This window comes from Crinia signifera, chromosome 5 (assembly GCF_055691185.1).
Source record: "Crinia signifera chromosome 5, ASM5569118v1, whole genome shotgun sequence".
Classification (NCBI taxonomy): Eukaryota; Metazoa; Chordata; class Amphibia; order Anura; family Myobatrachidae; genus Crinia; species Crinia signifera.
This window is the reverse complement of record NC_139221.1, coordinates 169,134,877-169,161,573: the sequence shown is the minus strand read 5'-3', so window position 1 is coordinate 169,161,573 and position 26,697 is coordinate 169,134,877. Positions and strand designations below refer to the sequence as shown.

Sequence of the window (26,697 nt, the reverse complement as noted above, 5' to 3'; positions counted from 1 at the left end):
ATAGATTTATTCAGTCATGCACAACTTACTGTAACATAAAATAGGTGCCTTAAGAATAAATGGAAAGTTGTGTACTGTTATCTGAAAATGTTTCTAAATTCTAATTAGGTGATAGATTATAGTAGATTGGTATTTTCAACAGTTACAATATTATACATTAACAAAAATAATAAAAGAATACTGAAGTACTTTGGACATTCAAAAGTGCAAAACTCAGATGCAAACATACCAGTGACGAGGAGAAATCAAAATGTCTCATTTTATTTTAAGTTCTACTTTGTCATCTTTCATCATTATCTGCATTCTTGAGATTTCTTTCTTTCATTGAAATATGTAAAGGCTTTCTTTAGTCTTATGCTGGCCACACATCAGGCCAACTTTCCTCCAACCATCCAACTAGTTGCTTGGATGGAATAAAAATATGGTACTGGGTGGGAGCAAAGGACAATCAGAAATGTGCTCACAAACCCAGGAAAATGGACAAAAACATTCAGTCAAATTGTTTAAATCAAACCGGTTCAGCTACATTACTTTGTCTGAGCAACAGTTTTTGTCCTTTTCCAGATTTTGGGTGCAAATTTCTGCAGTAAATATTACATTTGCTCCCATCCAGTACCATATTTTTATTCCATCCAAGCAACTAGTTGGTTGGTTGGAGGAAAGTTGGTCTGATGTGTGGCCAGCATTAGTAATGTTTTCCTCATCAAATCATAAAGTACCCTTTTGTTATATTTCTTCTTTAACACATAACATGTTCCTCCTCTGACCCTCATTTTCCCTTTTTTCTCTTTCTCACCCCACCTTCCATATGTATGTTCCTTTTGTGTTGACCAATCTAACCCATACCTGATTTTGTTTGCTTCTCCTATTCCATTCTTCCCAAAATTTATCCTTGCTTGACCATCCCAACCTATTTGTTCCTGTTCCTCTCTTCGTTTGCAGCTTAGAGATGGCTAAACTGAGCGCCCAGACTGCTTCCATCACGACCCCTGTTGACCTCAACATGAACCTCTCTCAGTCTGCCACCCCATCCTCCACCCCAACCTCTATGGCTATGTTGGCGGCAGCTGCTGCTGCCTCCGCGGTTAACGTCAATTCCCCTACCCCCCTACCAACTTTACCAACCACCCACTATGCTGTTCCTGTCTCCAGTCTGCTTGGCATGAAAACTGTACCACTCCTGGCATTAAATGCAGCGGCCACTGCTGGGGCCACTGGGAATTTACCTGCTTATACTGCCAAAATTCCATCAACAAGTGGGGTTAAGAAATCTGATCGACAGAAGTTTGCTCCATATTGAAGGCATGAAAACAAAGCTTTATCAAGTTGTGTGGTTGCATTCTTATTTTCTGTTTCATTTCTTTTTTATGTTGAATTGCAAAGTGTTTATTGTAAACTAATTCCATGACTATTGCCCTTAAATAGTAACAACAGTAGTTCCAACAGCATATGCATTATCATTTTATAGTTTATTTATTTAAGTTGATTTTATGTTTCATTGTTTTTTTCTGTTTGTTATGTATTTTAAGGTTGAGTTGGGTGTTAATAATACACAATGTCATGGTATGATTAGCTTATAAAGTTTAGTATTTAATAATATAATGTTACTGTAAAAAAAAATTCAAACAACATATATAAATAATACACATTTTAAATAGATTTCATATACAATGTTTAAAATTGTAATATATTAATAATTAGAACAAAACAGATGCTAATGTAATCTTTAATCCATAAATACCTATGGCCACCAGGTGATTTTAAGTGGTCCTATCACAAGTATATTAATACCTAAAAAATACAGTAGTTTACAGACATTTTTTATTTTAAGTTTATTATTTAAAAATTACATAAATACCACAAATTTGTATTCTGTGTACTGATTTTGGATCACCTAAAAAGGTCAATTAAATAAATGATAATAATAGTTCTAAGTTAATTTATTTTTACTCTCCTGAGTGCATATACATTTTTTAAATCATTTTAGTACAGTGGGAATTAAAGCATAAGGAACTTTTCTTTTTTTTAATAGTCTATTGCTACTTTTGTCTGTATAATAATAGTAGGTGTATTTGTATTATCTGAGAAACTGTTTTTGTTTACTAGATGCATGTTAATATTTAACTTCAGTGCAATGAACAGCTTAACAATCCACATGTACAAAAAAAATAGTATTAGCCTGTCATCTAGTGTCAGTTTTGATACAACTTTGTTAACGGTGCTTCCTATTATACTGAAATAAAATATAAAACATCAGAAGATAAGGAAATAATTATTTGAGTTGGCTAAAAAATGAGTAATTTTGCAACTATACTTGCATTGTAACACTGATATACTGAGAAGCAGCATTTGGTCTAAATCAAAATTTTAGGTATCATTTACATACTGTACATGAGCTGTATGTAATTTGTAATTACATATAGTTTGCATAATAAAACTGACATAATCAAAGTATATACAATATATAATACAAAATGCTGTATGCACATTTTGTGCATTACAAAAACATTAAAAACAGTATACCTTGTAGATGTATCACAGTCTGATATGTCTGTCAGTTCATAAATGCATTATTTTCTTAGTGAAACCTTGCCTTTTACAGAGCCAGAGGCGGAACTACCATTGGTGCACCAGGTGCATTGCACCTGGGCCTGAGAACTAAGGGGCCCACTACTGCCCAGACTAGCAATGAGTTATCCTCTGGGCAGACCATTGTAAACAATGTCAGATGCATGGCCCAGTGCATAGAGCAGGGTGAACCCCACTGCCTGTGGGACCTGCCCCTTACCTTATGGCTGCAGGTCTGACCTTATCTGTGCCAGCTAATAGTCCTGCCTCCTATCAGCACTACTAATCACAGTAACATACTGTAATTCCTTTAGTTAATAGACTGCTGTACATGTTTTACCATTTATTGCTGTCTGTGAATTAAAGGCAGGTCACACCCAGAAAACACAAAAGGCAAGGGCCCCAGTCACAGACAGAGTAGAGACCACTGTGTTCCTGCTCCCACCAAGGTATATGTACTATATATCACTATCTTCCTCTATATGTCAAACTCTCCCTGTAATACGCTGTCGCTCTCTGCCTCTCCATCACTCCCCTGCCTCCTTCTGCTGTCATAGACTGCCTCTCCCTGTTATCCACTGCTGTGTATAATTTTGCACCAGGTCCAACCACTCGCAAGTTCCGCCACTGTACACAGCATTTCAGTCATCTCTGAATCAGGATGGTAGTTTAGCATGTAAATGAAACAATATAAATTTATGTTATTATTATTATTATTAATAATAATAATAATAATAAGAGCAATAATAATCACTATAGATTATGCCACAGTGATAAAAAGGGCAAACTTTGTAGATAAACATGCATGGAATGTAGTCACACACATGATCATATGGAACAATAATTATATTTAAGTACAAAATATTACTGCAATATCAATTCAATTATACCAAACTGAAAATATATTATTATTAAAAATTCTGAATTAGTTATATTACCTAATGTAATGATTTTGTGTCCTTCCTTACTTTGTTGTGTGGATTTCTGATTGTCAGAAGATTTGTCAAATGTTGGATTGGCAGATGAGCTACTTTTACTAGATCAGCATTATTAAAGTCATCTTCATGTGACTCCTTTTTGTAGAAGTGCTATTTTTATGAAACGCAAAATTGTTAAGTATGGGTGGAATGAAGTAATGGGGTGGTCACAAATTTATAAAAAGTACAGGTTGAGTATCCCTTATCCGAAATGCTCGGGACCACGAGCATTCCGGATAAGGGAATATTCCGGTTTTTGGAATACTTTTTTTTAGCCATACTTACCTGCCCCTGGTGGGTCCCCGATGGTCCCTCGGCGTCCATGGAGTCCTCCGGCGTCCACGGCAGGCCACCAGCACCGTCTCCGGCGTCTCCAGCGGTCCCAGGAGTGCTTTGCGCAAGTTCCCAGGCGCGCCGGTGACGTCACTGGCGCGCGCGCGCACTCGCGCAAAGCACTCCTGGGACCGCTGGAGACGCCGGAGAGGATGCTGAAGGCCTGCTATGGACGCCGTATTAAAAGAGGGTTAGGGGGGGGGGATTTTGAATTATTCCAAAAAACCACGGTTTTTGGAATAATTCGGATACGGGATGCCCGGATACGGGATACCCGACCTGTATTAGTAATGGGTGAAAAACACTAGGTAATATCTAATGGCCCATTGTCACTTCAGTTGGCAAAGTTGTCATTGCAATAATATGTGGGTTCATACTGCTCTTCCAACAGTAAAAAGCGATTTTTAAGATTTACTGTAGACTGCCTATTCGGACCATTTCTTTACCAACTTTTGACCAACATTATAGATTTTACATTGCAGCCCATAGAGGTGTGCAGATAAATCTGTGATTTTACTGTACCATACTTCTTCACATTGTGCACATTCATGTAAATTGCCGGTAAATGAATCACCCACCGTAGAGTACAAGCAATGTTATCCTTAGTACTTATGGATACATTTATAAAGATTTTATCAGATGAGGTTAGTTTTAATAGGCTGTCGACTTGATATAGACAAGTAATTTATAAGTTATTAATTGTGAAAAAATGACACATATCACAATTCCTAGAAAAAATAACATGATTTGATCATATGTTATAGGAAGTGTAAATTCTCATTCTTCGAGGACAATTTAGTATGATGGGAGTTCTATTGAACATGGGATGTTGCCAATATCAAACAGTCATTCAGTCTGTCTATTATCTTCTAGAAGAGGGATGGGAAACCTTTGGCCCTCCAGCTGTTAACGAACTACACATCCCAGCATGCCCTGCAACAGTTGTAGCATGGCCGCATTGCAAAACTGCAACAAGGCATGCTGGGATGTGTAGTTTCACAACAGCTGGAGGGCCGAAGGTTCCCCATCCCTGTTCTAAAAGGTAGAATCAGATTTGTTGTGATGGGCAACAACCAGTCTTCAATAGATCTCCTATCTTAGTAAATTTATCCCTAATGCTGGACACATATTAGACCAACTTTCCTCCATCCAACTAGATTCTTGGAAGGATTAAAAATATGGTACTGGATGGGAGCAAAATTAATATTTACTTCAGAAATTTTCTCCCAAAATCTAGAAAAGGACAAAAACTGTCGCTCAGACACAGTACTGTAGTAGAACCTGTTTGATTGAAACAATTTGACTGAATGTTTTTGTCCATTTTCCTGGGTTTGTGAGCATATTTCTGATTGTCCAGTACCATATTTTTATTCCATCCAAACAACTAGTAGGATGGTTGGAGGAAAGTTGGTCTGATGTGTGGCCAGCATTTGTAGTTATAGTATGAAATATGAGATGAATAAAAAGAGAAACATTCACTAAAGCTATTGAAATATTAGGATATGTTTAATGCATGATATTGAAGAGTCTACATTGCGTAAGTACAGTCAACTTATGTACAATACATACAATAAGCTATTGTCATGTTGCTGTAATTCACCTTTTCATAAATGGGTGGTGATAAAGATATAGGACGAAATGTAATAGGATGCAATATTTTAGACAGCTAAAAAAATCGCACCATATCACACATGGCAAATGTGCGATGTTTTACCAAAATTCGCACATGTAATAGGGTGCCATTTTTTAGACAAGATCAGAATTCACAAGTGCTTTCTTGCGATTTTTGATTACGGAAATGTGCCAATTTTGGTAAAGGAAATGTGGAAATATTTACACGTGTGATTTTTTTTTAAACATGGTAATGTGTGTTTTTTTGTCATAATTTAAAAAGAAACCAAAAGCCAAACCAGCCCTGGACTCAATGAGCCAGTCCTGGTTCCAAAAATATGGGGGACAAAAAGTGTAGGGGTCCCCCGTATTTCTGAAACCAGCTCCGGGCTCTTGGAACTGTCCTGGTTCCAAAAAATGGGGGGACTTGTACTTTGCAACTTGCACCGGGCTCCAACAGCCAGCGGTGTCATGTCACAGCTGGGGGAAACTTTTTATACAAGGTCCCCCAGCCGTACTATGAGCACCATGGCTGGTCAGCCCTCGTCCATGTCTGAAGTCTGGTGCTGTCCCCGGCATCCCAGGGCGGTGGACTCCAAGCTGATGTGTGTAAAAAATAGATAAGACACATTGCTTAATACATAAGAACTACAAGACCCAGCATGGGGGGCATTATTGTATCTGCTTGGTCTCGTAGTTCACCAGTAAAAAGGATGTGTAAATAAGTAAAGACGCACACCCAGAAATGCATAACTTTATTAAACACCCCTTTAACACTGTAGATACTCTCACATACTGTACTGCTACCAGTGCTGTACAGTATCTCCCGCTGCTCACTCAGCAGTGAAAGCTGCACTGACAGCTGAGTGAGCAGGCTGTACAACAGTATAGCGGAGACGATGACCCTGTCACATACTGTAATACAGCCTCCTCACTCTTATACAAGTACATTGTTTTTGTTGTTGCCTCAATTTTGTGAAATTGGGAAGCTGACTTGCATCCTATCTGGCGTTCCAAAACATATTTAGCTGCAGTTTTCATTGACATTGCCTCTTGTAGTGCACATTTAAATGTGAGATCTGTCTTTATTATTAAAAATTTTACACAATCTTGCATAGAGCGTCATTCAGGAAATCTCCAAACCGGCAGTGCTCAGTCTTTTAATTCTGTCACATATGCATCTAGTGACAGGTTTTGTCCATTAGAGAGAGAATTTGTCTTTGCAAGTGAACTAGAACCAGGCCCCTCCTTATGATTTCCAATTCTGTATTTAATCAAAATAATAATACACTATTCAGCCAAGATAGCCTATATTTATATTCTACTGACTCAAGATCCCTTATTAGTTTAGTTGCCATTCTCTTAACCAGTTCCAATATATTTATGTATTTTTTAAGGTAAGGTGCCCAGAACTGATCACAGAGCATCTCTCAAGTGATTCCCCAGGGTCCTATTTGCTTTTGCTGCAGAACTTGAGCAGTGTGCACTATTACTCAACCTGTCATCTATAATGACCCCTAAATATTTTTCCACTGCAAAGCTCTTTTTTTCCCCTCAATTTGTCACAACACGCAAAACACGGCTTAGCTGTTTTTCCAAATATAAATGGATTCTACATTTTTTACAGCATATTAGAGAAGCAAATTTTTAGAAAATCACAAAGCATGACTTTTGCAGAGTCTAAGGTGTGCCCAAACTATTCCATACATGGCACAATAAAACCAAGATGTATGTGGACACATTTGTATGCAAAAACGCCCCTTCGGATTATATTGGGTTAAAGAAACCCCAACACTCTACCTCAATTATTGGCTGTAACATTGGTCGTATAACCAATTTTTTACCCAAGTACTAATTTTTTCCCCTACCCCTAGGTTACCAAATTTTCTTAACAACCTTTTTTGATGCACCATGTCAAATGCCTTTGCATTAATCAAGAAGAATTACATCCAAGAAGAATTACATCCACTGATTTCTCTTAAGTCCACATTCCTGCTGACTTCTTCATATAATTTAATTAAATTTGGGATGATCTATTTTTTAATGAACCCATGTTGAGCCTTACTTATCACCTTGTTGTGAATCTTGGATGCTCTCTTATTATCGCCTGTAATATTTTCCCTACAATGGACATTAGGCTGACTGATCCATAAATTGTAGGGTTTGTTTTTCTACCCTTTTTAATGATTGGCACTACATTTGTTATACGCCAGAACCGCCGTAACGGCCCCGAATTTGCTGATCTTTGAAGATCAGTTATAATGGCAGTGCTATGACAGAGCTCAGTTCTTTTAGTACCTTGGATGTATTTCATCCGGGCTTGGAGATCTATTTTTAACTATTTCCTCAATCAAATAAAGCTGGTGAGCTATCAAGAGATGTGCTTTCTTTTTGTGGGAAAACATCTGAAAACTAATTTGTAATCACTGAAGCAAAAAATGTATTGAATATTTCCGCTTTTTCCTCTTCCTCTATTACCAGGATACTTTGCTTGTTTTTCAATGGGCCAATAATCTCTTTCCTTAGCCGGTTTCCATTTATATACAGTAACTTTAGAATTTTTTATTTGTGGTGTATTTAAATGGAAATGACAAGACAAATACATTTCCCCTAAAAATCCATATAGGATTTCGGGATCATTTGATAATTGTTTCATATACTGTAGTAACAGTTTCAGAAATGTTATAATACACTGTAAGAAAACAAAACAATTATTCTACTCCAGTATAAGGAGCAATAATTAATCAAACAAATAGCACTGTCACATGTAAATAGAGTCACAACAGCACTAATTGTGTACTAACAGTGCCTAGCCACTATTATATCAAGTGCATTATGAAGGCGAATCATAGTATTAAAACAGCTTTAATGACTTACTTGAATACATGAGCCTTATTGGTTATGGTATATTAGATCTACAGGGGGAAATTGACTTTGTCACATGCGGCTAAAAATAATCATATTTGTATAGTAAAATACGATTTTTTTTTTAGGCCTATTCGTATTTTCAGAATTTACCATCCTGAAAATACGTTCATTTGTATTCGTATTCATGGCACATTCTTATTTGTATTTACAAATACGAATGTATATGCCATAGACAGAAAACAAATAGGAATCACCATTTAAAAGAATGGTGATTAGTAATTTAATAAGAGAAAATACGGCCGCTAATTACCGGCAATTAGCGGGATACGGCCCCTAATTGCCGGCCAAATACACCAGGAAAATACACTTCATTTTCCTGGCGTATTTGGCAGAAGCCTGCACGGATCTGACGGATCTGACTGTAAGCATCTCTTACTTCATTAAGTGATCATTTGAATAGTGTCATCCACCCCAAATACAGTAGAACTTTCTAGAAGATCTAGTGATATACACATATTTCTCATGTTCAAAGGTGCAATTTACCCACTCCTTAATTGTAGGGCCCTTATGTGCCATCCATGTACGAGCGATGAGGGCTTTTGCTAAATAACATAGGTTAGTTGCAAATTGCATCATATCAATTTACATTAAATTCTGGGGCCAAACCCCCAATATACAACTTAAAAGTTGATACACTGATTTGGTACCCCCATTGTGGTTACAATTTTTCTAACCCCTTCCAAAAAAGCTTTAATGTGTTTACACTGCCATAATAGCTGCCAGAATGAGCAACCTAGCTCCTTACTTTTTGGACACCTGTTAGCCTTTTTACCTTGAAATTCTGAGGCATTATATATGTTCAGTGTAGTATATTAAACTGTATCTGTTGAATCCTAGAGGAATTAGTGTTAGGCAGCCTGCCGAGGCACAAGGTGAGACAACGGGTTACAGGAGGTTGAAGGTCAGGCGTGAGCCCGCAGCTGGGACTGCTGTTTAGGACAGCCACAGCGAAACCTACTCTGACTCTGTTGAGTCCCCTGGGCAGATGGAATACCCCTGCAAGAGCTAGGCTTCGCCTGTAGCCGCCGCGTTCAAAAGAGCCGGTTAGGCCAGCTCCAACCCCGATGCAGCCAGGTCTTAGGTAATGACAAGGGGTGAGCAATCGTCAGGGGGTAGCCCAAGAGGATAAACTAACTAACAAGCCTAGCTGGGAGTAACCCCTGACTGCCGGCACCGGGCCAAAGACGGGATGCGACCCAGTCACAAACACAACTAACAAACGGGGAATCTCCAAACAGAGGCACACAAGGATAGTGGTCCCCAAAGCAGGGTCCAAAAAGGAAGGGGGAACCCCTGCCTAACAGGGACTAGTGAGACAGATAAAGGACTGATACAGAGGGGACTGATGAGAGGATGAGAAAAGAAGCAATGACAGACCCACGGAGGGGAACAAGGCCACGGAGGGCAATAATGTAACTGAAAGAATCACCGAGCTCCAAAGGAGCACTTACGTGACCCACGGGGAGATGGAGAACGTGGATCAGACGCAGGCTCTTGCCCAGGACAAGATGAGACACAAGGCACCCACGAGAAGCTGGAAGACAGGAACACACAGGAAAAGGTAATCCAGGCGAAGGAACCGGGGACCAACGACACCGGGGACCGTACAAGCTGAACAATATAACCGGCGTCTGTGCCCAGCAGACGCCGGGTTTTTATCCGAATCTGGCGCCGCTTGTGACATCAGACGCGCGTGCTCCGCCGAGCAACGTCCCGATGCCCAGCCTCAGAAAGAGGCTTGGAACGCCGCTCGGCAGCGTCCCTAGCCCCGCAGCGCTGCCGAGCATCCGCCGACCGTCCGGGTGCTGGGGGTCCCGGGCGGCGGCACACAACAGTACCCCCCCCCTTGAGGAGGGGATATCAACCCCTTACCACCGGGTTTATGTGGGAACTGTTGAAAAAACAACCTCTTGAGGTTGGGCGAATGCAGGTCCCTATGAAGGACCCAGGACCTCTTTTCGGAACCAAACCCCCTCCAATGCACCAGGAACTGCAGAGACCCTCTCACGAATTTGGAGTCAAGAATCTTTTCCACACAGAACTCCTGTTGCCCCTGCACAAGCACCGGGGTCGAGCCCCTCCAGATCTTACGAGGGAACTTCCGTGAAAAGACCACAGGCTTAAGAAACGAAGCATGAAAGGTATTAGCAATCCTAAGGGATTTAGGTAGAGAGACTAAATGCTACCGGATTAACCCTTTTGACAATCCGAAAAGGACCAATGAAACGGGGCCCTAATCTCGCCGAGGGTTGGTAAAGCTTATTATTACTGGTAGATAGCCACACCCAATCACCCACCTTAAATCGGCACGGACGTCTGAACTTGTCTGCCAATACCTTTTCCCTGAAAGATGTTTCTTTAAGAGCCGTGTGGATCCTCCTTCAAATGACTTTGAGTCGAGAGGCAGACGAGGAAGAGAACCTAGGGGCGTTAGGTCCCAAAGAGTTGGCCCGTGGATGGAAACCATAAACCGCAAAAAAAAGTGCAAGGTCTTAGAGGCCGAATGATGAGCATTGTTATACGCAAATTCGGCTAACGGTAAAAAATTTGCCCAATCATTCTGCAATTTGGATACAAAACACCTCAGATACTGTTTGAGGGACTGATTAAGGCGCTCAGTCTGCCCATTTGCCTGCAGATGAAAAGCAAAAGTGAGACTAGTCTTCAATTTTAGTGCAGAACAGAACAGTCTCCAGAATTGTGCCACAAATTGTGGACCGCGGCCGGAAACAATATCACTGGGCAAACCATGCAATCTGAAGATGTGCTGCAAAAATAACGTGACAAGCTCCCTGGCCGAAGGTAACTGCTTCAAGGCCACAAAGTGCGCCATCTTGGAGAATCTATCCATGACGACCCGGATGACCTGACAGTGGGACGAGGCTGGCAGCCCAGCGATAAATTCCATTGCCAAGTGTGACCAAGGTCTAACAGGGATGGATAATGGCAGTAATTCCCCTACCGGTCGTGATCTTGGAACTTTATGCCGAGCACAGTCCGGACAGGATCCTCCAAGGTTTGACTCACTCCAGCATTAATACCCGATGCTGACACTATGGGACCCTTGCTAAACCTACTCTCATGCTGGGGAAGAAAACATCGGGAAAGAGCGTCCGCTTGGATGTTCTTCAAACCGGGTCTGTAAGAAATCACAAAATTGAAGCGCGTGAAAAAGAGAGCCCACCGGGCTTGTCGTGCATTCAACCTTTTAGCAGATTCAATGTATTGCAGATTCTTATGATCGGTCAAAACAAGGATCTGATGGATGGCCCCTTCCAGCCATCCGCGTGCTCCGCTGGGCGGAAGTTCGGGGACGTTGCCATGCGACGTCCTGAGGCCCGGCCTCAGAAAGAGGCTTGGAACGCCGCTCGGCAGTGTCCCTAGCCCCGCAGCGCTGCCCAGCATCAGCCGACCGTCTGGCTGCTGGGGGTCCCGGACGGCGGCACACAACAACTAGTGGATGCCCTTAGTTTTGATGAAGCCTCCCTCAAGTTATCTTCTGTATTTTCTGCAATTTCCATTTGCCACTTAAACCTGAGCCCCGCTAACTCATTCTGTTGCTTCAAGTCACGTAGAAACTTGTAGCACTTGTAGACATACTTCTGACTACCTGTTTTAGTAATAAATTGTTTATTCGTTGATTAAACTATAGATATAGGTTGCACACTGAAATTGTATAAGGGCACTCCTGACCTGCAAATATTTATAGAACATCATCATAGGGAGGCCAAATTCATCCTGTAGTTGGGAAAAAGATTTCATAGTATTAACTTTGTATAATTGCTCAATTTTATTGATCCCAAACTGCTCCCATATCTCCCCCCCCCCCCCCCCCTCAACGTATTAAATGGGCTCAGTGAAAAAATGTAAGTATCCAGGTCTACTTCCTCAGTCTCCCTCCCCTTAGACACCCAATTCCATGCCTTAATAGCTTGGGTTGTAATAGGAGAATATTTTCTTTTATACTTTTGCCTCAGTAGCACCTGTGAAGGGTATATACAGGAACATTGATTTCAATAAGATTTAACAGTTCATTAGAGGATTCTATTGATCAAAGAGCGCAAATTAACTAAATGGGTGGCCAAATAGTAAAGCTTGAAATTGGGCATAGCCAGTCCACCTTGCACCCACTCTCTACATAATGTAGCCAATTTGACTCTAGGTCCTTTGTTTCTCTACATAATTATGCTGTTGATCTTTCTAAAAATCTTATCATTAAAAAAGATAGGGGATTGCTGACAAATATGAATACATTTTGGGAGTACTACCATTTTTACCAAATCAACTTTTACATTTAATTTTGATTTCACTTATAAAGGGGTCAATATTATCCTTCATAAAATCCTGAGGATCTTTAGACATAACAATACCGAGGTATTTAAATTTCGCAATTACAGGGAGGTTAAAGTCAATAATATCCTTATCCCTATTTTCTCGAGTTGTCACCAAGAGATTAGATTTGTTTTTATTTATTGTTAAACCAGAGACCTTTCCAAACTCCTGAATAGCCTCAAGCACCATTAGGAGGGCCTCCTGATAATCTAGGAGCCCCACCAATAGGTCATCCGAATAAAGGGAGACCATATTCTGAATTGATCCCCCCCCCCTCCTGTACCAGCGTCTCTCAATAAATCCCTTAAAATACATGCTATTTGCTCAATTGCCACCAGAAATAGCAGGGGTTATAGGGGACACCCCTGCCTTGTACCACGAGCAAGGGAAAAAGGCTCCATAGCATACCCATTTATTGATAATCGAGCACTTGGTTTCTGATACAGCAGAAAAACCCAATCTATAAATGATTGGCCAAATCCAAAAGCCCTTAATACACACTTGATATATGGCCATTCTAATGAATCAAATGCAATGGGCTGATTTTGGTGTAAAAACTATTGTATATTGCTGGTGAACTATGAGTCCCAGCAAGCGTCCCCCGCATGCAGGGACTTGGAGAACCACAAGATCCAGCATGCGGGGCATTAAAGGGCCCACTGGAACTTGTAGTTCCACAGCAATACAAATAGTTAAATAAACACACTGACACACTAGAATAATAAAACTTTATTTCATACATAGCCCACACATACTTATACTTACCTATCTTGAGCCCGTAGGTAGGTTGCCATCCATCAATCCATCTGTCAGCTGGTGGTCCTGAAGAAATTCATAGGGGTACAAAATTCACCAGCAATATACAATAGTTTTATTCTATTTTCTACACCAAAATCAGCCTGATGCCCACTGCCCAGGAGCATCAGGGACATCTCCAGGCTTCAGCCTAAGTAGGTAAATTATGGAAGGGGGGGCCTTCATTGGGGGGGTCCCTACCCCCCCAGGACCCCTGCCCAGGCTGACCTGGAGTTAATGCTTTGGCCGGGGAAACTTGTATAAGACGTCTCCCACCAGCTGTGGCATTAATCTGCTGGCAAGTTGGGCCTGGTGCTGGTTCTTAAAATACAGGGGACCCCTAGTCATTTTGTCCCCCATATTTTCGGAACCAGGACCGACCCTTGGACCTGGTGCTGGTTTTAAAAAGTCAGGAAAACCCTAGTCGTTTCTTTCCCTGATTTATTTATTATTTTACAACCAGGACCTGGTGCTTCTTACGGTCGTGGGGGGACCCCCAAGCCATTTTTTTTTTATTATTTATTTATTTTCCCTTTTTTTACACACTGCAGCCTGCATGGATCTGACTGATCCACGCAGGCTGCTTATACGAATTCATACGCCATCGGAAAATACAAAATACAATAATACAATACAGTCGTATTTGACTGCTTTGAAAATTCCCCTCCAGAATACGAATTTGCATACAGCTGTAACAGCTGTATGCATTCATATTAAGAATATGAAAAATTCGTATTCTTAGTAAAGTTCCCCCACAATGTCTAGGTCTACAGTCATATGGTCAACCACTAAAGCTCGACAGTCAAAAGGGCAACAGGGTCCAAAGGTTGACAGTCAAAAGGTCGACAGGGTCAAAAGGTCGACAGTCAAAAGGTCAACAGTCAAAAGGTCAACAGTGTCCAAAGGACGACAATGAAAAAATCAACAGGGTCAAAAGGTCGACAAGGTCAAAAGATTGACATGGAAAAGGTCTACATGGAAAAGGTTGACATGAGTTTTTCATGTTTCTTTGGTTTCTATGACGACATAGTTCAAAATGGACACTGTCTAAGTGTACCGCGTCCCCTTGAACCATGCTTCGGGTTGGATACCTTGCTGTGCACAGCACACTATTATATTCTCCCTCTGCGCCATAGGGTATGATATACCACCTGCAGTGGCGCAAGTTCATCCCAGTTGCCCGGAGGCAAGATAAGTATTGGTGCCCCCCCATATAGCTCAATCAGTAAGGTGCCTGTCTCCAGGAAGGTCATGGAATTACATACCTCCCAACTTCTGCAGTTGGGAGGTCGGGATTCTTGCGCGGTGAAGCAGCGCGCGTTCCCGAAAAGGGGGCACTGCCTCGTGAAAAGGGAGCGTGGCCTCGTGGGATTACGCGCCCTCCGGCCGTCATATTCTTGGCAGGCTGGGGGGACTCCCAACTGCTCCCCCCACTGCGGGACAATGGCGGCCCCGGGTGGGGTGCGGGAACGCAGTAATCGGGACAGTTGGGAGGTATGCTGTTAGAAGGGGGAGTCAGCCACATTAGCAATATCAACTGCTTTCAAAAAACTGCTTCAAACTTGAAGGGGAGGAGAGGTGCCCCCTTGGGAGCAGGAGCCCGGCGGCAGATGACTCCATTGCCTCCCAGAGTTCTGCCACTGACCACCTGTCTGCACATATCGGCTCAAAATTTTGCTAAAAATGCATGTCAACCTTTTGACCATGTTGACCTTTTGACTGTCAACCTTTTGACCCTGTCGACCTTTTGTCTGTCGACATTTTGACTCTTCAACCTTTTCACTGTCGACCTTTGGACCCTATCGACCTTTGGACTGTTGGCGTTTTGACCCTGTTGACCATTTGACTGTTGACCAATAGTGATTGACCTTATGACTGTCAACCTAGAGTCAATCTATCATGAGCCTGATTACCGCCTTGTTATATTCCCCTAAAAAAAGGGTGTTGAAAAAAATCCTTTGTCTATATCAAAGAATATTGAAACCAAGGAAGCTTATTATTTATTCACTAATGGAATACATCCAGATGAGCGGTGGTCAGGATTCTAGCAGTCAGAAGGCTGATTGTAGCATTCTGTGCTAAGAATCTTAACAGTGTAGTAAGAAAACTTACCTTTCCCCTGAGATTATGAGGATAGATGGAGGGGGAGGGGGTGAGAGAGAGACAGGCAGGCAGGCTGGCAGAGAGAAAGAGGAGAGAGAAGTTAGATAGAGGGGGGAGAAACAGGGGAAGTGCACTTTATTCCTCCTATTCTCATCCTCTCCCCTCTACCACCTGAGTACATGCTGTGTTGTTTTGTGTGTTGTGTCCCCCCCCCCCTCACCCTTAAGCAGGTGGGGCACATGTTACATCTGCCCCACCTGCAGTGCACATGGTTTTGCCCATTTTCCAAACAAATTTGTACTGCGATCAGATCTGAATAAAGGCCATAGTGCCTAAACCTAAGCCTCCATTCCAGCAGCAATGACTGATATACTTGCTACAGTATATAGCAGTAAACTTCACACATAGCTGCGAAGCAAGTTTATATCTGAAATATACAATAGAAATATAGAATTTGACAGCAGATAAGAACCATTTCCCCATCTGCACTGCCCTGTATTTAAGCATATTGTTACCTCAAAACCTATTTGATCCTTAGGGGTAGATTTATTATAGCAGCGCTAAGAGCGCCGCTATAACACTCCCTGCTTCGCCTCAGTAGTGAGGCGAAGCAGGAGGGGGCACCGACAAGATCTACTAAGATCTTGCCGCCGAAGCAGGGGAGCGCTAACTCCCCCCTCCAGCGATGCCTCCTCCAGCTGGGCTTTCACTGGTGAGCGCTGTACTTAAAATAGTACATGCGCTATAACATAGTACATGCGCTATGTCACAGCCCCCCCACCGCCTGTGTTACAGCAGGTTTAATAGATGAGGGGAAGCGCTATCCCCTGCTTTAGAGCACGGTGATAGCGCATATGCCCCAAACCGAAAATTTATAAATCTACCCCTTATTTCTTTGTAAGAATATGCCTATGCCTATACCATGCATGTTTAAATTGCTCTTTTGTCTTAGCCACTACCTCCTCAGATGGGAAGATATTCCACTTATCCACTAACTTTTCTGTGAAGTAATTTTACACTTATATTTCCCTTGAACAAATATCCATCCAGTTTCAGTGCATGCCTTATTATTCTAATACTATTAAAACCCTTGGTATACGTGAAAGTTTCTATGATGTCCCTCCTTTCCCTTCTTTTATACTTTCCGGGTAAGTTTTGAAATGTAGGTCATGTTCCATTATAGTTGCACTTCTTTGTACGTCTTTATATCCTTCACAGTAGAGCAACTTATAAACCTTATGCCTGACCACACAGTAGTGCTTGTTAATAGCATTCCTCATTCCTCCTCATTATCCTCCTCCTTTTCATTTTCATTGATGGCAGAAGATTGTGTCTGAGTAATAGGGAGCAGTAGGCTATGGATGGTGTAAAGTTGGAGCGGGTAGGCAAGAGGGAAAGGCAAATGGATGAAGCAAATTACACAGAGAGTTCAAATGATTGAGGCTGCTAAAGAAAGAGGGGATAATAGAAATATGCTGTTTTTTTTCCATACTTAGAGCCCAAGGTGGTGCTCCAAACACCCAGTGCAGTGACCTAAATCATGCATGGGGGTGTACGTACATATTATCAAAAACTATATAAATATGACCAGATGGATAAAAAGTGAAGTGCGCTGTTGACGTACTTTGTCCGTACACCACTAACCCTTTATTCCTAGCTACGTGCGAACAAAGCATAACACAGCGTAGCGAACCTTGTCCATGTATGATACACGCTATACCGATACTTATAAAACAGTATCTTTCGCAGTACTTAGTACTCAACTTGAGTACACCATTAAAGGACAATGTCCGTATTACACCTTTGTCACTAAATGCGAATAAAAGCCAAGACTCAAATATAACTCAAGAAATAAGGAGATAAGAGTCTCCAAATAATTTATTTAGTCCCTAGCGGACAGCAGGGGGTTACAGAAAGAGAAAAACAGTATAACACAGTGTACAGTTTGTCTAACAATACAAAGTATGTTTTACACTACTAGGGGGAAAAGACTCAGATAAAAAATACAATCAGCCACACTATAGAAAATACATACAGGAATGCAAACAGTTACTGTCTCATCTAAAGCGCTGGCGCTGCCCTTGGTCATGAGCTCGCTATTATCTGTCCAGATTTTAGCCCAGGGAAATGGAGGGGAGAATAACATGAATTTGGTCTCTGCTCCCACTCTTATAGTGTCCAAAGAGGGGGAGGCAGTAAGGGTCATCATTGGTTAGGAGATCTGATGTCGCTTCTCTTGGATTGGTGCAGGAGAATGCACCTTGGTTTCTTTGTTTTCAGGTATCCACTAGGTTTTGTGGCTCATCCTGAGAGACCTGTTCCTTTATCTTCAGGTATCACCCTAGCTTTCATGGCTCATCCTGAGAGACCTGTTCCCTTGTCTTCAGGTATCTTCCTAGCTTTCATGGCTTATCCTGAGAAACTTGTTATGGACTTCTAGCTCAGACCGGAACACAGAGATGCGAAATATGTAAAAGAAATATTGTGTATTACCAATTTTAACTATGTGCTGTGAATTACCTAAATTAACTATATTTTTATTACGTGTAAGTGTGGGATATGAATTTATGTGTATTAGTATGGCAGCGCACTGGATTTGTCTTATTACAGAACTTGGGTATTATACTTTATTTGCATAACTCTGCGAACCAAAATGGCAGCCATACCATTCTAAAATGGCGTGTATGCGATTCGACTTTGACAATATGGACTCTCTCCCATAGGAGAAAGGACCCATTACTCCCCTAAACCCTTTCAGCCAAAAAGGCCCAAGAGGGGAAATAGGGATTGGTGGGTTCCCTTCGCTGAGGCTCAGAGAGACCCTCCCGCAACCCCTGTAAGGGTTAGGGCTGGTGGGCCCTCGTCTCCAAAATTTGGAGAGAACCTTGGTAGGCTTCCCTCCGCCTTTTGGCTGGGGGTCGCTCTCTGGGACCACAGCTTTCCCCCGAAGGATAGAGCTTTGGTACATGAGGGGTGGGTAGTCAGAAGGGTCGTACACACAGCCCAAAAATGTATCAAAACTTATGGAAAACATGAAAAAGTGACAAACGTGAGAAGGATGATGAGAAATAAAGAGACCTCAGCCAGAAGTCTGGGGTGGGGGTGTGAAAAATTGTCGTGCCCCAGCCAAAAGGCCCAGGGCAAGGACGTGCTATGCTAGCTTAGGGGAAAGTGCTAGTGCCAAAACATGCCGGTGGGACACCAGTGTACATTTAGGGCACCTCCGAGTTTCCCCAAAGGCACGCTACACCTCGGGCTCTAAGCAGCCAGCCAATCGATGTCCGACCAAGTGTTTCTCTGCTCCTACCTAGGGTGTTTTCCAATGCCTGACATGGGAATGGATACTCCACCGGGCTTTTACATTGACTCCCTTGAAGGTTGAGGCCCCCTCAGAAGAGCAATCTACTCAGTCTCGGTGTTTCTCCCATCCCAAGGTTAAGGTACTAAGATGGGCTTTTTGCTGATTCCCCATCAGAGGCTACGAACCTCTGGTATGGGAGCAATCTACTCAGTCCCAGCCTTTCTTTGCTCCTTGGGAATGGATACGAGACTGGACTTTTTTCCTGTCTCATCCTTCAGGGGCTAAAAACCCCATTTAATAGAGTCAGGTGTTTCTCCCCTCCCTACTATTGGGGGGAGCCCTCCCCCTCCCCCCAGTGTGAGGTAAAAGTATTTTTACTGCTCCCAGGCATGAGGGGTCCCATACCCTCCGCCCATTGGAGCAGTTACTTAGTCCTGCCTTTCTCTATTCTTCTGCCAGGGGTCAGGGGAACCGATTTTTGATTGAAAAAGCGAGCCTTTATTGTACATAAAGAATGCAAAGTACAGATGATAACAATTATAACATACTGTATATGCCATTAACGTTCATTCTAGCACCCCTGTCTTTGAAAACCCATGCAGTTCCACTTCACTGCCTGGGGTGTCGCTGTCTGCCATAGTGCTTCTAGCACAGTGTGGATTTGTATATCAGCACTAATAGGCAAACCAAACCTGTGCTAGAAACACCAAAGCAGACAGCCACACCCCAGGCAGGGAACAGGAACTGCATGGGTTTTCAAAGATGGCGGGTGCTAGAATGAACACTATACCATGTCACAGTACAGCCAAAACACAGTACACAAACAGTATAGTACATATTATAAAATACAGTACAAGATAAACTCCCACTATAGACTATACTATACAGTGTGCATTCTAACATTAACATTATACAACAGTATACAAGGCTATAGGTAGGGGGTGAGAATGAATTATTATGATCAGAGAGACACATATAAGGGGAGGGCAACAAATAGAAAGACATCCACAAAACATCAGACATTGTGAAGTGAGGGGGAAGGGGCCACGGTCCCAAAGTTATATAAAACAGTTTAAACAAGGGGAAAGGACCAGAATAAGGGGGGTTTAGTCCTCGTCTTCCTCAAGGCTATCCATAATGCAATAGTCTCTGAGCAGGCTGTGAACCAGCCTATGGCAGTCCTGGATGGACATTCTCTCCCTCATCAGTATGAGATGATTTCTGGCAAACCGCAATGCATCCTTAACACAGTATATAAGATGCCAGGCCTCCTGGGTCGCCTCAGTGTGGGTGCCGGGGATAGTCCATACAGTACCGAAAGGTACGAAAGACAGTTCCTTGGCACAGAGTCTTGGAATTCAGTCTCTAGGGCATCCAACAGCAACTGTGAAAAGCTGCAGTCCCATGAGAGGTGCATAGATGTTTCCTCGTGAATGAAGCACCGGGGATTTTTTCTGTAACTGCACAAGTGTTGGGAGTGCATGAATGACCAATGAGGCAAGCCCCCCTGATGGCCATCCATGACATATCCTTGTGTCTACTTGTAAGCCTTTTGGAGGCCACATACTCCCAGACAAACTTGACAGTTGCTGAAGGGAGCCCTGAAATTGGTTCCATAATGTCTTTGGCTGTGGTGAGCTTGTGGATAGTTTTAGGCTTCCACAACTTAGGTTTTAATCCCTCCAGTTGATGTTCCCTCACAAACTTGGACAAGTCCAGGTAGAACCATGGAGTAGCCCAGTTGTAAGGGATGGAGATGTCCCACTTGTCCCATTTAAGGGTCCTCCACAAAGGTAGGAGGAAGAAGCGGGACATGGAGTTTACTGCAGAGCCGGCACAATTGTCTATCAAAGTTCTTCAGATAGAGTTACACACAAAGAATGCTCTCATAGTTGGAATGCCTTTGCAGCCTTTGAGGGGATCTTTGTACATAACAATCTGTCCATTTTGGAGCTCCAGATGGAAAACGGCCTGTGTGATGGCCTTGCAGATCTTGGCCAGAGGTGGCCATTCCTGGGAGGTGTACTGAAGAATAGGAAGAATCTCATTCCACAGCACAAGTGTTTTCCCTTCGATGGTAAGGTCTCTGAGACTCCACAGTCCAAGTTTCTAACACATCATTGCAAGTCTTTAGTCCCAGCATTTCAGTGCTGCTCCATCTCCACCGAACCAGATACCCAGGTTTTGATGAGGTCTGGCTTGAAGACAAACGGGAATGGAGCAGAGGATGACAGGTGCCACTTTCTGAAGAGCTTAACCTCTGACTTCCCAAGGTTGAACTTTGCTCCTGAAGCACGACCGAAGTCTTCACAGGTCTGGACGAGGACCATCACTGATCTCTAGTCTGTGCAGAAGACATGATGTCATCTATGTACAATGAACACTTGGCCTCTGGGTGGTCTGGACCCGGTGCAGTGATCTCCGGATTTTGTCTGATGGATACAGTGAATAGCTCTATAACATAAACAAAAAGAAGAGGTGAAAGAGGACAGCCTTGTCTGACCAAGACAATACTGCAAAGGGGTCAGTCTTCCAGCCATTCGCCAAAACAGAGTTGTGAATATCTAGGTACATCAGGTTAACGTACAAACAGAACAGCAAACCAAGACCAGCTCATGGGAGACACAGTCAAATGCCTTTTCCTGATCAAGACTGATCAGGGCAGTGCGCACATTTAGAGTTTTCATGTAATGGACCATGTCTCTGAGGAGGGCAAGGCTGTCTGCAATTCTGAAGCTAGGTATGCCATAGGTCTGGTCTGGATGAACGATCTGCCCAATGACAGCCTTCAACTAACTGGCAAGTACATTGGCGAGGATCTTGTAGTCCATGTTCAGGAAAGAGATGCAATGCCAATATATCAGGTCACATCTCTCCCCCTTCCGCTTATACAAGATCGTGATCATTCATTCCCTCAGGGAAGGGGGCATTTTGCCCTCCAACACCATACAGCTTGAGCAGGTCTGGGCCAATGAGGTCCCACAGCACAACATAAAGCTTTGCTGGGAGACCATCACTGCCTGAGGTACTGCCTTGCCTAAAGGATTTAGCGACAGAGAGCACTTCCCCAAATGCCAAGGGAGTGTCCATGGCTGATTTACCTACAGGATCAATAGGGCTAGTAATACCTGACAAGAAGTTATCCGACTCATCATTGTCTGTAGTCTTAGGGGAGTAGAGGTCACTGTAGAAGTCACGGATGACTTTCATCATGCTCTCCTTCCCCTGTCTGGGAATGCTATCCTCATCTCGCAGCTTGGTCAGGGGCGTGTAGCCAGAGTTAAGCTTCCTGAAGAAGAAAAAAAAGAACACTTCTCACCCTTCTTCAGATTCTCCACCTTGGAACAGAAGATGATACGTTTGGACTCCTCAAAGTGCCTTTTCAGGCTCTTTTTGGTCTCAACCAGGTCATCCTTCATGTCCCAGCCACACCGCTGGAGGTCCCCCAGGGACTGGAGCTCATGCTGCAGTTTTTTTAGGTTCATCCTACGGTTGCATGCCTGGATATGCCCTTTGGCCTCTAACAAACTGCAAAATGTTAGATTTGGCATATTCACACCAGTCAGACCTACAGTCAAAATAACATTTATCATTATTCTATGTGATGTAGGCATCCTTAAGCTTAGTCAGTACTTCCTCTCTTTCCAGCAGGCCACAGCTCAACTTCCAGGAGCCTGGGCCAGATGGAAAACCATGGACAAGAACCCCTTGAAAGGGAATGCAGGGAACCCTAGAATGCCTTTCCTGATGCACTGCTTGGGAGGTGAACACAAAGTCAATGCAGGAATTCACTGAGCCATCGGGTGGCTCTACATAGATGCTTCTGCCACCATTTCACTGAGCAGGTTGGACGTGACATCCAGCTTTACAGAGTTTTAGGTGCTTTGACCATCCCCTTCAATCAGGCAGTTGAAGTCCCTGGCCATCACTACAGCCCTGGTGGTTGCAAGCTGGGTCCGCAGGGTCTGGAATTGTTCCAAATGCTCATTCTTAATAGGTGAAGCATACAAGCAGATTAGCGGAATAGGCTCGCCTGCCCAGGAGCCATCTACAAGTAACCTGCCACAGACAAACTCCTGAAGAGAATCTACAGTGAATAGGCTACCCTTAATCAGAATGGCTACCCCTGCAGACTTAAACTCACCTCCACAGACCATGGGACCACTGCTGTACCAGGTGCTTGTAGAATCTGGAAAAAGGGAGAGAGAGCATTCCTGCAACGTGTACACATCACATTTCTGAATATCAAGAAAAGTAAAAACAGACTGTCTCCTACACTTATCCTTAACACTCATCCCATTAAATATTAAAAGCTACCATCTGTTAAGAGAAAAAGTTACGGTTAGGTGGCGCTTCTTCTGGGTTGGCAACCAGATCTCCCAGTTGGGGTGTCTCGATGATGCCAACCAGTTGGTCGATGTGGCACAGGCTGTTAAGCACAGGTACCCCACTCTCCTCATAGACCTCCACATAGGTTTCCATCTCCTTCTTGAGGGTGAGGGAGTCCTGGACTGGCTGGACCAATTCAACTGCTGCTGTCTTGGAAGATTCTGGGTCAGCAGCTGGGCTGTCCAACTCCTTCCTCTTCCTTCTCGGTTGTACAATTCCTGCAGGGGCAAGAGGTGGAAACTCCTTGGAGAGGAGAGGGACAGGGATAGGGACAGAGGGGGTGGTGGGAGGAAGGGTGGGTTGGATCATAGGTCAGGAGGGTGAAGGAGGGGGTGAGCAGCAGGGGTGGGGGTTGCTGTCACAGTGAAAGGGAGGGGATGAGGGTTAGGAATGGTGGGGGAATGTTTCTGACCACCTTGTATTTGTGGGTTCTGCTTCCTCAGTACAGGCATGGGTGGCACCTTGGAGGAGGCCACCTTTCTGGCCAATGCTGCAGCATAGGTTCTCAACATGCTGAAGCAGTCCCAGTAGATGGGGTCAGCTCCCCTGTGGAGGTTGCAGATGGTCCTTGTGGGGCAGTCCTTCATCTCATGGTCCAGAATCCACGACCATCTCACGACCGTGCAAAATTGGCCCAGAAATGTGGGCGATGTCTCCAGCTGGTGTGTGAGGGCTGCACATTGAACTGTCACCCGCCTTTCCTCCCTTTGGATAGGGCAGTTCCCACAAAGGAAGAGAAAGGGGATTTGGGTCTCGCCACTTTCACTGCCCCCCAGTTCCTCTTACAGATGGCAACTTAGGCGAAGGTGATGTAGACAAGCCACTTCAGGTAGTTCTGGATGCTGAGTGTTTTAGCCTTGTGAATCCCTGATCAAGGATCATCTTCTTGCCAAAGGTGTCTATCGTCATGTCCGTCTGCCTCTTTTCGCTTCATCACCATGGTCTGCCTCATCCAAGGCTTCATAGGGCAAAACAAACAAGTCTGACCCTCCAAGGTGGCTTGGGAGCGGTACAAGGCTTCAAGAGGGCAGAGCCAAAAAGTCTGACCCTCCCAGGTGTCTAGGGTGCGCTGCAGTGTTCTCCCTCTTCATGCAAAGTCCTTTTCTCCTCGCAGTCTCGGTGTCTTCGCTATTTCACTCTTCTCGGCCAGGTGGAGTAGCCCTGAGAAGGACCGTTATCGGTCCAAGAAACAAGGAGCAGTGTTGCCTCTCAGATTGAACTGATAAAAAACAGATACTACATTTGATCTTAGCCAAAAGTCCAAGAAGCGAATAAAATAGAATATAAATATGCAGATAAGATAGGTAAATAAGAAGGAAGATTCAGAGAGTGGGAGAAGGACAAAAAGGGTATGGTGAGTTAAAGTAGGCATAGGGAGTTAATATTATTTAGATTAGTGAAGATGGGGACAAAAGGAAGTTAAGGCCCATACACACTAGAAGATGTGAAAGATGAAAAACAGTGGGGAACAATTCCCCTTGAGCAGACCATAAGAGACATTGTGCATACACACTGATTGATTTTATGAAATTAATGAAAGACAAAAGGATTGGTTGGCTGTGCATTTAAATAATGGGCTGGTGTGAAACCCTGAAATTTAAATAAAAGGATGGCAATACAGGGAAGGTGAGCCTGAGTACTGCAGGGTATAATCAAGCATGTATGTACATGAACACTATATTTTACAAGCTGCCTTCAACATGTATGGCAGTGTGTAAAAAACAGCATACATGTACGCTATATTTTACACAATGCCGTACATGTAATCTATAGTTTGGAGGCAGCGTGTAAAATATAGCGCACATGTATGCAAAATTTTACACACAGCCACCAAAGTACTGTATAGCCAACATGTATGGCTTTGTGTAAACTACAACGTACATGTACTGTACACTATATTTTACATGCTGACGCCAAAGTATAGTCTAAATGTATTGCAGTGTATAAAATATAGCCTACATGTAGGCTAAATTTTGGTGGCAGCGTGTAAACTACATCATACATGTTCACTGAAGTTTACAGGCTGACAGCCTACATGTATTGCAGCGTGTAAAATATAGCATAAAGATGGAGCCATCCTCATCTAGCCCTTTAATAGGATTAAGTGAGTCAATGATGTAGGACTTAATCCTATGCCCTACTGTATTGTCCTATGTATTGTATTGCAGTTTAGAATAATAGGCCTTGGCTCACCATGTCTATCCAGAGAAGGCTGGCTGGGGAGGGCTCCATCTGTACATTCACACTATATTTTACATGTTGCCGTACATGTAGGCTATGCATTGTTGAGATTTGGGTGCATATATGCTACAAATGTATGCATGCTACATTGGTGGGCAGGGGGTGCATGCATGCATGGTACAAACATGCATGCTACAAACATTGGTAGGCAGGGGGTATCATGCATGGTACACATTGGTGGCCAGGAGGTGTGGTACAAACATGCAATCATGCTGGCAACATTGGTAGTCAGTATGGAGGGTGCATAGACAGACATTGGTGGCCAGTGGCCTATAAATTGTGTATGCATGCACACCTCAAACATGCATGCATGCTAAAACATTGGTGGTCAGTAGTTTATTAAGTGTGCATGTATGTATGTATGTATGTACATACGTACGTACGTACGTACGTACGTACGCATGCATGCTTCAAACAAGCATGCATGCAATACTGTACATGCTAATACATTGGTGGGCAGTGGGGAGAATATTATTAAAAACATTGGTGGGCAGGGGAATGGAAAAATTATTTAATCATTGGTGGCCAGTGGCCGGGGTCTGTGTTGAGCTTTGGCGTGCGCGTGGCCGTGTGCTGCTGCTGCTCAGCTCCTCCGCCTCTCTGGGGAGAGTAGGCAGGTGGGGGAGATGATCAGCAGCAGCACATGATCACATGCAGGCCAAAGCTCCAGAGGAGGTGGGCGGGGGCAAGGAGGCAGTGGGTAAGAGAGGCAGGGGGGATCGCCTACATTGCAAGATCATGAATACCGTTAGGAAAAGCATACAGACAGGGCCGGTGCAAGGCACCGGAGCGCCCCAGGCGAGTCGGGGGGGGGGGCGCCCCGGCGCCAGGGGAGGGGGGGTACCTGTCCTGCGGCGCTGTCCGGTGCCGGGGGAGGGGGGTACCTGTCCTGCGGCGCTGTCCGGTGCCGGGGGAGGGGGGTACCTGTGCTGCGGCGCTGTGTATTTAAAGCTGGCGGCGGAGGCAGCGGGGGTCCCTGCAGTCCATTAGAAATAACAAGCGCTATCCGCCGGGCTATGCGGAAGCGCTTCTGTTGTGAAAACACTGGCAGCACGCTGATTGGCTGAGATCAGCGTGCGCCGTGCTGCCAGTGTTTTCACAACAGAAGCGCTTCCGCAT

General features: G+C 43.6%; 1 protein-coding gene across 9 annotated transcripts in view; it reads left to right on the top strand.

Moving 5' to 3' along the window:
• LOC146080714 (poly(rC)-binding protein 3-like) overlaps nucleotides 1-26,697 on the top strand; it is a 517,154-nt gene that overhangs the window by 455,921 nt on the left and 34,536 nt on the right. For 7 of the 9 annotated variants that reach the window (XM_083188283.1, XM_083188281.1, XM_083188278.1 and 4 more), the window contains one exon: nucleotides 943-3,638. The exons of 1 other annotated variant lie outside the window; for it this stretch is intronic. In XM_083188283.1, the coding sequence (XP_083044409.1) occupies nucleotides 943-1,300 (358 nt within the window). In that variant the 3' untranslated portion in view covers nucleotides 1,301-3,638. Of the gene's footprint in view, nucleotides 1-942; nucleotides 3,639-26,697 lie in introns of those variants that run through there. One more of the 9 variants, XM_083188279.1, reaches the window with a different exon arrangement.